The sequence below is a fragment of the Lactuca serriola genome, chromosome 5, assembly GCF_051521515.1.
Source record: "Lactuca serriola cultivar US96UC23 chromosome 5, Lser_US96UC23_V15, whole genome shotgun sequence".
NCBI lineage: Eukaryota > Viridiplantae > Streptophyta > Magnoliopsida > Asterales > Asteraceae > Lactuca > Lactuca serriola.
This window is the reverse complement of record NC_136412.1, coordinates 178,601,785-178,614,943: the sequence shown is the minus strand read 5'-3', so window position 1 is coordinate 178,614,943 and position 13,159 is coordinate 178,601,785. Positions and strand designations below refer to the sequence as shown.

At 39.2% G+C, this 13,159-nt stretch overlaps 1 protein-coding gene and 1 non-coding gene across 2 annotated transcripts; one reads left to right on the top strand and one right to left on the bottom strand.

The window, feature by feature from the left end:
• Positions 1-5,708: 5,708 nt before the first annotated feature.
• Positions 5,709-5,815, bottom strand: LOC145056104 (small nucleolar RNA R71). The gene has a single exon (XR_013685640.1). It is a non-coding gene; the product is annotated as a small nucleolar RNA R71 (small nucleolar RNA).
• Positions 5,816-6,599: 784 nt separating this feature from the next.
• LOC145049977 (uncharacterized) lies at positions 6,600-8,051 on the top strand. Its single transcript, XM_078998307.1, has one exon. The coding sequence runs from the start codon at positions 6,600-6,602 to the stop codon at positions 8,049-8,051; it is 1,452 nt and encodes a 483-aa protein (XP_078854433.1).
• Positions 8,052-13,159: the final 5,108 nt, after the last annotated feature.

The window sequence follows — 13,159 nt, the reverse complement described above, 5'->3', positions numbered from 1 at the left end:
CGGATACACCTACGGGTACGTCTGGACTCAAACTGAGGATTTGAGAAAAGTTTTCAAAAGAAATGAATTTTCTAGAAACGAGTAATGTATTTCAAGAGAAAGCGGAAAAGAGCAGTATGTACAATCAGCTAGTGCCCGAACGGTGATTTCCCAAAATACCCTTACTTTTGTATTATGAGATATTTATGAGATATTATGCATGCTATAGATAGGCTAGGTATTTCATATTTTAGGACCAGAGTGGCCTGATTTGTGATGCCTTAGCCTAGGAATTGTTGTTATCTGTGATGTGCTTTCGAGTATGAGTATCCTGCAGAAATCCTTTTTAGAGAGGGATGAGCAGAGGAGTAATCTTGGAGAGATACCTAGATGAGCATTTGTGGAGCCTACTAAGAAGGTAGTTAGATACCTGTGAGGGGGTAGAGTTGCTGTGTTCGGTGATATCTTTTGAGTCTGAGTAGACCAAGGGGAGTTATCACTTAGAGTGGTTTTACATGCTGGTGGAGATCATTTGATGCCCGAATGCTGCTTGCTTCGTGCTTTGTGGAACTCTCGACGATGGGAGTCAGCTACTAAGTGAATATGACGATATTTAGGAGGTAGATGGCTGGCATCATTAGGAGTTCTTCAGCAGCTGATGGCAGAGAAGTGTGAGCGCCTAGGAAGAGCCTAGGTGGTGACCGTGGTCAGATGAGTGCGCTGACAGAGTACAACATTTCGCTGGGGAGCGAGCACGCGTGATGGGATTGCTGATTGAGAAGTTTGAGCAGCTACTTAGGAACTCTAGGATGGTCTGTGTAGAAAGTATGGGTAGATATGGAAGGTAGTATGGGCCCGTACTACTGAACACAGAGGACCCATACTTGATGCAGGGAGTATTCTGGAGGTTCTAAGTAGCAGGTTGAGAGGTGATGTCATGGTTCGAGTACCATGCTAAGTAACAGGTTGAGAGGTGATGTCATGGTTCGAGTACCATGATTCGTAGTGAACTAAAAAGAGAGAACATGGTTTGAGTACCATGGTTCGTAGCAAAGTAAGTGGAGATAACATGGTTCGAGTACCATGATTTGTAGCAGCTCGAGAGATGATATCATGGTTAGAGTACCATGATTCGGAGCGGATTGAAGGAAGAGGACATGGTTCGAGTACCATGACATGTGGCAGTTAGTGCTTCTGGTTTACCGGTTATTCCATGGTGATTGTCTAGACTGAGATTAGATGTGAAGGAGTATGGGGCCAGAGGGCCATGATGAATGAGTTTCAGTGGAGAAACCCTTGAGAGGGAAAGTGAGTTAGCTCCGAAGGATTGATGGTGAGATGCCAGTTGGAGTCACAAGACTCAGGGATGAGTACGGATGGTGCATTATGGGAGTATACGGTCTAGGCCGAGCGACAGGCCGATAGTGTAGATGTCACTTTCTGTGACCTGAGTGGTGCTATTTCAGTTTTCTGCGGGAAGCGAGAAAGATATTGAGTTTCTGGTTTAGAGTTGAAGGTAAACCCTGTGGGGTAGCGAGAGTCGTGACCTTTTCACCAGAATATTTGGGTAGTATGTTGGCTGCGAGGTATTCTTATACCAAGAAAAAGTCATTAGTGGGACTAAGATGGATGAGATCAAAGAGGTGCCTTGTGGGAAAAAGGTACTGTTATTAGTAGCTTCCGGTGGTTAAAAAGGAGTAAATCGGGGCAGTGGCCCTCATGGTCTACATTGTGTAAAGACAATGAGAATGAGGTCTGTGCTTTTATGATTATTCTCTATTTGGGAGGTGGGTCGAGGAATTAGCGTCGAAGTGCGTTATAGGGCACTATTTCCGGATTAGGGAAAGTTTGGATTCGGACAGTGGGGTTTCTGGCAAGGCGTCAATCTGAGTCTTCGAGGTGACTAGATGCAATCATGTGAGGAGGATTCAAAGATTTTGTTAGGGACGAGATATTTGGAGATTGTTTGGTTCCCTTTGGGAAGGCCCTGGGATGGTTGCATAATACTTTTAAGAGTCAAGTGTGTCACGACTGGTGAGACAATCTTCTGAGTAAGTTGCGGGTGTGCCAATTGGTGATTGTTCAAACCCTAAGTGGGGGAGAACTGGTTTTCCAGTTAGGGGACCAGTGATCCATTCATGTGCGGTCAGAGAAATGGTTATGGGAATTTATGGTGCAGACGTATGAGCCTGAGGATAAGGCAAGGTACCAGACGGGAAGATGTATGACTTTGTGTTAAGAAAGGATGAGTGGATTGGGAAATTCATTGTGGCCTGTGATTTTCGGGGTTAGCATATGTCGAGGTCGAGTGCGATCGGGTCGCTGGATTGCAAATGCAATAGCTGAGATTTGCAAGTGAAGGTATAAATTGTAATCTATATCCTTGGGAGGGCAGCAGTTGATTCATCAACCAATTTCAGGGTCGATATGAGTAGTGATCAGCAGAGGGGGAGTTTCGGGTTGTCGACAACATGTTCTGAGCCATTGACGATGCCCCAATGTTTCAAATTGGGAGATGGAATACTCTAAGGTTACAAGTGGTGCGAGAGGAAGATCGATTGAGAGATTCTGAAAGAGCAATGCGGTATCCAAGCATGGGCTCGTGAGTATGAGATCAGTGGATTGAGCAAAACATCGTGAGATTTTGTGTTGGTGTACCAAGGTATCCAGGTATGATGTCCTTATTCCTAGATTATTTTGAGTTCTGAGTTGAGAGCTGGCAAGTGGTGTACCAAGTATCTATGGTTCCAATGGGAGCACTTCGGCTAATTGATGTTAAGCAAGATTACTTAAGAATGAGGATTGCAGTGAGAAAAGGACTTTATCATGTCGGTTGCCGTCAAGAGTAGTGATGCTTACTTTTGGATGGTTATGTGTGAACCTATCTATGTTGGGCCATGGAACATGGGTTAATGGATGCAGTGTGTGGCGTCGACTTGAGGTTGAGACCATGGGTGGTAAGAGAAAGTGATGTAAGGCTATAGGGAGCTGCAGCATCCATGAGTTAGCAAAGGGGTGTGGTGATACTATGGGGAGCCATAGTATTCACCAGCAAGTTAATGAGAGGTTGTTGTGATGCTGCAGGGAGCCGTAGTACTCACTAGTCAGTAAGAGGTTGTTGTGATGCTACGGGGAGCATAGTACTCACTAGTCAGTGAGAGGTTATTGTGATGCTGCGGGTAGCCGTAGTACTCACTAGTCAGTGATAGGTTGTTGTGATGCTGCCGGGAACCATAGTACTCACTAGTCAGCAAAGAGATTGTTGTGATGCTGTGGGGAGCCGTAGTACTCACCAGCCAGTGAGAGGGTGTTGTGATAAGTACTCTCTGGTCAGAGTAAGATGCAGAAGAGTTTTAGGCTAGGGTAGTTGATTTGTGCATATTTAGCTATATATTTAGTGTAGATTTTTCTTATTTATTAACAAATTATTTGCACATTATGGACAAAAGGTACTTAATAGTGTTTGAATTGTATTTTCAGTCCAAAAGATATGCTCGGAAGTATAAAGGAAGCAGGAGAAGCAATCGAAAGCTCGAGAGCTAAAGAATGAAGAAAGGAGTCAAATCCTGAAGCTACTCGACGAGCAGGAGCGTCTACTCGACGAGTTCCCATGAAGGTTCGCGAAGCAATATGTAAAGTCCTTTCCGTACACGGACTCTAACAAGGGGCATCGGCAAGTCGGTTGTCTACTCGAGGAGTAGACCCTGTTTTGAGAAATCTATAAATAGAAGCCACAATCCCGAATTGAGGCTCTCTCTGGAATCTTGGTGGAGTTACTTTGAGACCAAGGAGACATCTGGAACTTTGAAAAACATTGAAGAACCATAATCCTCCATTCTAAGAAGAATAAGGCAACTTAGGTTTAATTTTCCACTTTACTTTTGAAAAGAACTATGTTTCGCTTGCTTGAATTCGTTTTTAGGTTTTTATCTACTGTAATTATGAACTAATTTCGGTAGTTTCTGTTTAGGGTAGACAAGTTTGCTCCTATGGATTAATTTACTCTTTTGATTAATTGTTATGTGCTGAATCTTGTTAAATTAAGCTTGTTAAAGACCCTTATGCATGAACCATAACTATTTTCTGTTAATTCCTAAGTAATTAAGCTACATGAACATCTCTTAATTGTTTATCTTATATGATTTATGTGAACACATTGCTATATGCCTAGGAATGGTGAATATGAAACTAGGGTTAACTAGAGAATGGGTAAATTAATGTGTGAGCTTGTGTGATAAACCATCAATAAGAGGTTAATTGAATTACTAATTTAAATAGCTAATTACAATTCTTATTTAACCCGAATAATTAAACTAGGGAATTTACTAGTTTAATCACTTGACACTGCTTAAACTAATTTATTTTCTAAGGATTGGTAATAACGAATGTGAATCTAATCACCTTAGTCGGCAACCAATAACAATTAATCCATTGCATTACCATAAAAATTAACAATAGGAGTAAATGAATCGAACCCAAACAGAAACCCTTTTGATCATTGAATTTAGTTGTTTTTTTACGTGTTTTCAGCTGTTAGTTGATTAGTTAAGTTTCTAGTCTTGCAAAACTAGAGACAACCCTTTTATTTTACTAATTGTTTTAGATAATTCTAGTAGTTGGATTAATTTCCGTTCCCTGAGTTCGATACCATACTTGCTAATTCATACTACCAATTGACAAGTCCAATGCTTGTTATGTGTCAAATTCATAAATTAAAAGTAGGATAAAACTAGTTAGTTTCACACATATCAAGTTTTTGGCGCCGTTACCGGGGAACGGTTCAAAAATTAACACTAATTTCTAGTTTTATCAATCATTTTGTGAGAATTATCTTGCACAAAGTTATTTTTTTCAGTAAATTAGTCATTAGTTTAATTTTTAATAGTTTTCTTTTTATAGGATTTTTATTAAAAAATTTATGTTTAAGCCGTGAACTCGCTGAGTGCATTCGAACCTACTCGGCGAGTCCGTAGCTGATTTCCAGTTTCGTTTTTTTTAATTTATGTTCTTTTTACGCGTTTTACTTTTTTTGTTTGTAGGCATTACATGAACCGAGGATCCAACACAACTTTAGTTCCTCCATTTGAAGACCCAGAATCCGCTCTTAGGAAAAACAAAGACAAAGTGGTTAAAGGCTCTAATACACAAAAGAGATCACCTTTCAAAGACCTGAAATCGGTTTTTGGGAAGTAGAAGAACAAGAAGACAGGAGAGACCAGCAGTCAAAAGAGTGAAGAAATCAAGTTGGAGAATCTTGAAGATAATCCAAAAGAAATCGAATTCGACTATGACTACGAATCTAAATACGAGGAAGAAAGCAATCTGGAAGGAGAACTCGCTAACACCAAGGCTAACATCGATGAAGTCCGCATGGGAGAATGGAAGAAGAGGATACATGACGATACCGAACCGGGACTCGTGCAACCCATCATTCCTGCGACTGCCACTTTCGAACTAAAAGGCCACATATTTGCCCAACTTAAGGAAATCCCCTTCTACGGGAAGATCACGAAGACGCATACAAGCATTTGGACGAGGTCAACGATGTAGCCGACTACTTCAATGTTCCAAATGTGCCTTGTGAAACCGTTTTGCTTCGTATGCTACCGGTCACATTCAAGGGAGCTGCGAAAGATTGGCTCAAATCACTCCCTCCCGGATCCATCACCACTTGGGCTAAAATGAAAGAAGAATTCATAGACCAATTTTTCCCTCCCTCAAAAATAGCCAAGTTGAAGAAAGCCATAGCTAATTTTGAACAACAAGCTGGAGAGTCACTTTATGAGGCTTGAGAGAGATACAAGGGACTACTAAGGAATTTCCCACATCATGATCTAAACAGTCAACAAGAAGTCTCCATTTTCTACGATGGAGTTAATGTAACAACTAGGGAACTCCTTGATTCGCAAGGACCTCTCACAAAGAAGCCATCCCCGGTAATCGAGGAACTAATTGAAGAATTCTCTAAGCACTCTAGAGAATATCATAACCCAAGAAATGACTTGACTCGAGGAGCGGTGAATTCTATTACCGATGACATGGCAGCAATGATGGAAAAAATGGAAAGCATGGACCGAAGAATGACTAAGATGGACCAATCCATCCATGCTATTAGAGTGGGATGTGAAAACTGTAGAGGGCCCCACCTTACAAAAGATTGTGACCTTGATGAGAATGGGAACCGGAAGGTACAAGTGTGCTATTCAAGTGATAATAGGTTTGATGACAATTGGCAAAAACCAAAGAATGAATGGCTACCATATGATGAGTACAAAAAGACAAGGGAGGAAAAGTACAAGCAAAAAGAGAGTGGCTTTTATCAAAAGGAGGAACCAGTACATGAAAAGAAATTAGATTTGGAAGACATGCTTACAAGATTCTTGGCCGCATCCGAGAAAAGACATAATGATACCGATGCTACACTCAAAGATCAACAAAATATGTTGAGAGAACACCAACTTATGATGAAAGATCAACAAGCTTTACTTAGGAATCAACAAGCATCTATTCTCAACATAGAAAAGTAGTTGGGGCAACTTGCTCAATAAGTGAATGAGAGAAGACAGGGTGGACTTCCTAGTAATACCGAAAGTAACCTGAAAGGTGCACATATAAATATCATGACAACTAGGAGTGGGAAGATTCTAACTCCTCTGGCCCCTATTCAGCAAGAAGATCCTAAGCTGATGCAAGAGGATAAAGAAGAACATGAAGAATCACAGAATCCCGAGCCGACTCACCGAGTCGATGTTACGGACTCGACGAGTCCCCCACCTGAACAAAAAACCCGACCTCCTATTAAGCCATATCAGCCTCCACTTCCCTTTCCAGCCCGAGCTAGACAAGAAAAAAATGAAGTTGACTACCAGAAGTTTCTAGAACACATAAAGGCTCTCCAGATTAATATGTCATTCATAGACGCGGTTGCACAAATGTCGAAATATGCCAAATTCCTCAAGGAGCTTCTAACTAATAGAAAGAAGATGGAAGAGGTGAAGAAAGTGGTCCTAAATGAGAATTGTTCAGCTGCCATGTTGAACAAACTACCTAAGAAGAAGGGTGATCCGGGAAGCTTAACGTTGCCTTGCGAATTCAGAAACTTAGCTACAATTTATGCATTGGCTGATTCAGGGGCAAGTGTAAATCTCATGCCACACTCATTTTTAAAGAAATTAGATCTTCCGGAGCCAAGGCCAATTCAAATGGAAATTCACCTAGCAAATAAAATGGTCATATTCCCGAGAGGAATATGTGAAGATCTATTGGTGAAGGTTGATAAGTTTGTGTTTCTCGCGGACTTTATAGTTTTAGACATGGAAGCGGATCCTCAAGTCCCTATCATACTTGGAAAACCTTTCCTTAACACCGCAAGTGCTATAGTTGACATGCGAGATTCTAAACTTACTCTTCGGGTAGGAGACGAATCAGTTACTTTTGGGGTTGATCAAGCCATGAAACATCCAAGGAATAGCGATGACACAACATTTTCGGTTGACATGTTGGAAGAGTTAATGGAGGAATGGAACGAAAATGAGCCAAACAAGTCCACCGTCACACAGGAAGAAGAATTTGATGCGGAAAGAGACCTGCTGGAAATAGAAAGACTGCTCGAGGAAGCTGAGTATAATGATCTAATCAGAACTGCAGAACACCCGACTCGCCGGGTAGCCTCGACCGACTCGACGAGTCCATCCGAAGAAACCCGATCAGTCGCGGATTTTACCGAGGACTCGACGAGTCCCCTCACTGGACTTGACGTGTTCAACATTCAGAACATGAAAGCTAAACTTAAGGCACTACCAGATCACTTGGAGTACACATTTCTTGAAGATAGCCAACAAAAACCTGTAATTATAGCTACTAATTTGGCCAAACATGAGAAAGAAAGTCTTATGGGTGTATTAAGGAAGAGGCAAGGTGCCATAACATGGAAGATAACCGACATCCAGGGAATTATTCCAGCTTATTGTTCTTATAATATTAACTTAGAAGATGGAGTTAAACATGTAGTTCAACGCCAAATAAGACTTAATCCGAGCATTCAAGAAGTTGTAAAAAAAAGAGGTGTTTAAACTACTCGATACCGGAATCATTTACTCAATCTCCGATAGCCCGTGGGTGAGCCCGGTGTAAGTGGTACAGAAAAAGGGAGGCATGATGGTGGTGGTCAATGAGAATAACGAATTAATTCCAATAAGAACGGTAACCGGGTGGCGTGTTCGCATAGATTATAGAAAGCTAAATGATGCCACATGCAAGGATCACTTCCCTTTACCATTAATCGATCAAATGCTCGAAAGACTCTCCGGTCATTTATATTATTGTTTACTTGATGGTTTTTCGGGGTATTTTCAAATTCCAATAGACCCACAAGACCAAGAGAAGACCACTTTTACATGCCCAAGTGGAACATTCTCATATAGACGCATGCCTTTTGGGTTATGCAATGCACCAGCTACTTTCCAAAGGTGCATGATGGCCATTTTTCATGATATGATCAAGAAGTTTATGGAGGTCTTTATGGATGATTTCTCGGTGTTCAGGTCATCTTTTGAGGATTGCTTATCTAATTTGGACTTGATGCTAGCTAGATGTGAGAAGACAAACCTTGTACTTAATTGGGAAAAGTGCCACTTCATGGTGAAAGAAGGAATTATGTTGGGTCACAAAGTTTCAAGGAAAGGGATAAAAGTGGATAGAGCAAAAGTGGACACAATAGCTAAGCTACCCCCTCCAACTAATGTAAAAGGGGTAAGGAGTTTTCTTGGCCATGCGGGATTTTATCGTCGCTTCATTAAAGATTTTTCGAAGATTACTAGGCCTTTAACTCAATTACTCTTGAAGGATGCCCCATTTGATTTTTCTAAGGAGTGTCATGAAGCATTTCAATTGTTAAAGGAAAGATTAACCACTACTCGTCTACTCCTATCATGATAGCACCAAATTGGAATCTTCCTTTCGAGCTAATGTGTGATGCGAGTGATTATGTTGTGGGTGCTTTTTTAGGGCAAAGGATTGATAAACATTTTCAACCAATCTACTATGCAAGCAAGATATTGAATCCTACCCAAGAGAATTATACTACTACCGAGAAGGAGCTGCTAATTGTAGTATACGCTTTTGATAAGCTTCGCCCTTTTTTGCTATTATCCAAGACCATAGTTTTCACCGACCATTCTTCCCTAAAGTATCTTGTTGCTAAACAAGATGATAAGCCTGATTGATATGTTGGGTCTTACTTTTACAAGAGTTCGAAATTGAAATACGCGATAAAAAAGGAATGGAAAATGTAGCTGCCGATCATTTGTCAAGATTGGAAAACCCACATTTGGAGGAGTTGGAAGAGAACAAGATTGGAAATGATTTTCCTGATGAGTATCTTTTAGTAGTAGCAGGAGAGATACCATGGTTTGTAGACATAGCTAACTACTTAGCAACCAAATACATTCCAAATGACTTAACCCGCCAACAAAAGAAGAAATTCTTTTCAGAAATCAGGTACTACTTTTGGGACGAGCCATATCTCTTCTAAAGCTACGCATACGGAATGATAAGAAGATGTGTATTCGGGAAAGAAAATAGAGAAATCTTGGCACACTGCCATAGCGGGCCCGCAGGGGGACATCATGGAGCACACTGCAAAGCTAGGAAGACTTTTCATTTTGGGTTTTATTGGCCCACAATTTTTTCTCAATATGTCAAAGAATGTGATTCGTGCCAACAAGCGGGGAATATATCATCCCGAAATGAAATGCTCCAACATAGTATTCGAATTTGTGAAATATTTGATGTGTGGGGGATTGATATTATGGGACATTTCCCAATGTCTAAAGGGAATAAATATATCTTGGTGGCGGTCGATTACGTTTCTAAGTGGGCGAAGGCACAAGCATTACCAACTAATCATGCTCGGGTGGTGGTGCGATTTCTAAAGAAGCTATTCTCAAGATTTGGAGTTCCTAAAGCTCTTATTAGTGACCGGGGCACTCACTTTGCAAATGATCAATCAGCCAAAGTGTTGATAAAATATAGGGTACATCATAGGTTCTCCACATCTTATCATCCACAAACTAATGGGCAAACTGAAGTGACAAATAGGGCATTAAAAAGGATTTTGGAAAGATCGGTTGGAAATCGAAAGAAACGGTTCGATAAATTAGATGATGCACTTGATGGGTTTTAATCATAAGAACATCCTATGTGCTCATACAAACCCTAATGCTTGGATCTAGGTTTCTCTATTGTACATGCAATTTATCCAAGACTATAAACCCTAGATCTAGCATATGATAATCAATATAACATATAATTAGGGTTTAGATCATACCTTGATTGTTATGTAGCAATAACAATCTCAAATCCTCCTTGTAATGACTTTAGAAAGCTTAGAGTCACAAATGTCATTCCTCTAATGGTTCACAAACACCAAGAGCAAGAGGATGAATAGGAGAAGAGAAGGAGGCTGCCCAAAACGTGTGGAAACCCTAGAAGGAAGATTGTCCACGTTTTTGAGGCATAAGGGTTCTTTAAATAGTGAGGTTATTAGGGTTATCTAACAAGGAAACCCTAATTTGGATGCTTAAGCCCTAAGCAACATGGACTCCTTTCCTTAAAGGCATTGGACGATTTCTAATGGGTTTCCCCATAGAATTCGTCCAACCTTATAATATAAGGCAATCCATAGCCTAATTGCAATTATCTTATAATTGCAATTCTAGTCCCTTAAGTTTAATTAATCTCTTTTAGTCACAAACTTAATTCTTATTAATTCTTGACTAATATTAATTAAACAATATGATTTCTCCTTTAATATATTATTCCCATAATATATTAATAAATCATATTTAATCCTTTCTCTCCATAATTCATCCTATCAAGTTGCTTTGGTGAAGGCAACCCAAAAGGACCATGCACCATCGGGTCAAGTACATACCAAAATAGTTATGGACTTAGACACTAATCCAACAGTCTCCCACTTGGATAAGTCTAATAACTATTCTGCGTATGACTTCAGATCCTGATCTGCAATCGTAGCTTTCCAAAGCCGCTGTCAACTCTGATCCTATCAGATACACGTGTCCTTTAGATAAGAGATCATATATTCCTCCATTCTAGATATCGTGTGAGACATGATTTCTAATCATTCTCTCTGTACTATTTCTCGACTTCCGATTTATGACGACTGACTAATTTGAACAAATCAAATTAGCCCTAGCCTGGACGAGCATTTACGTTTGTCATCACTAAATCATCGAGGGGCCCAAAGATATCGCTTTTATCCTACTTTGGATAAAAGGAACCGATAAACTTTGATTCAATGCTCGCTTGCATTCACTCACCGAATTACACACAACAATATGTTTTATGACACCAAGTTACTAGTGTGTTTACATATTATCAATGTGCAACCAATTTTCAAGATAAAACTCACACATCTCGGTTTCAAGAATATAAGATGTTATCGTCTCACCACTCACTTGTGATACAATTCATGGAGTGATCCAAGTGAGCGTGGGTTTAATCCAATGCTCAAATCATATTCATAAGCACTCATGAACGTTGTAGCGAACATTTGCTTATGTCTAATACTCTTTAGAAAATCCACACACCAATTCACGACAGTCTCCATTCATACCTACTTCCAACATATGAACGACTATGGCCCGTTCGAATAACTTGACTGTTCTAAACCAATTAAATTATTCAGGAAGTCAAAACATGCAAAGTGAAACACAAGAATAATACTAATCCCATATGGCCTCAAACCTTTGAGCATAAATAAAACACCTTTTATTTATCAGCATATCGATTACTCATTATTTGTTGTTTCGGGTAATCAACTTTTTTTTACTTGAATTATTACAACACTTGTCCCATGCTCTTAGCATGCACACAATGTTTACCTATGATTCTTACTTTGTGAAATAGATCAAACGAACACATTTCCAATTATACTCATTTCACAACTCCAAATCCTTTTTCATAAGAGAAAGAATATCAAATTCTTGCCACTTATAAAATATGTTAGATTCTAACATTTTATGCAATGATCCCTTTCGTAATGTCAAAGCACAAAAAGTCACAAAGACTATTGCCAATGATATTACAAAGTCCTCTATCGGAGATTTTTATAATACAATTCCTTAGATATGATGTCTCTCACTCAAAGAACATTCCTTTGAACATCCTTTTGCATAAAAGTTTCTAATCTAGACATAGATTTTCAATATTCAATTCCCAATATGAACACGTTTCCATATTTTCCATATGACAACTCATTCTTAATAGAATCTTATCTATTCATAATAATGTCGATATGGTCCATTGAATACTATACTTCCAACTACTCACAAGTGACCAATCCTCGACGAACTTTGGATTGTCCTTTGATAGTTGTTTAATTATCTTAGTCAAAACCGATTCTTGTCCTTCTTCCCTCTAAATGCGCTAGACATTTGGAAAATTTTAGAATGGTCAAATATTATAGCATTTGCAATCGATCCTATACCCGAAGCGTATGGGACCCAATGCATAACGTCTTACATAAAGATTTGATACTTTATCAATCTTCTGCCATAATATTTTATGTGCTACGTTCTCAAAATTCGAACTATGAAGAGGAATTCCGTAATCATAATCGAAATTTGTGAACACACTATGTTTCCTTGACAAAATTATTAACATTCCACAACCTAATCCTTTAGATTTGAAATGAAGCATAATATTCTCTCCCTTAATTATAGCAAAACAACTTTTCAACTATTGCGACTCTGCTAAGTATAACTGTTGTTTTCTATAATTAATATTGCTAACTTGCAATACTTTCCATAATAATCATACAATCATAACATTTATGCTCCCACTATCATGATGATTATTATAAACATAACACTTATGCTCCCACTAGCTTTGACATGTATTCAAAAACCAGCTTAACTTCCAGAAAAACAATATTTGTTGAATTTCTTAAGTTTATGTTTCTAATACCTAATGCTTTGATAATCCTTTATCTAAGCTTATAAACCTTTCCTTTAGATAGCTCATATGTGTGTCTAAACAATTCAGACTAATTGCTCTCACAATTCGAATCATGGAAAGGGATACCGTAACCATAATCGAATTCGAGAATTCAATTTCACAATCACTATTTTCTTAAAATCTTTCTTAGTGAAAGCATTTC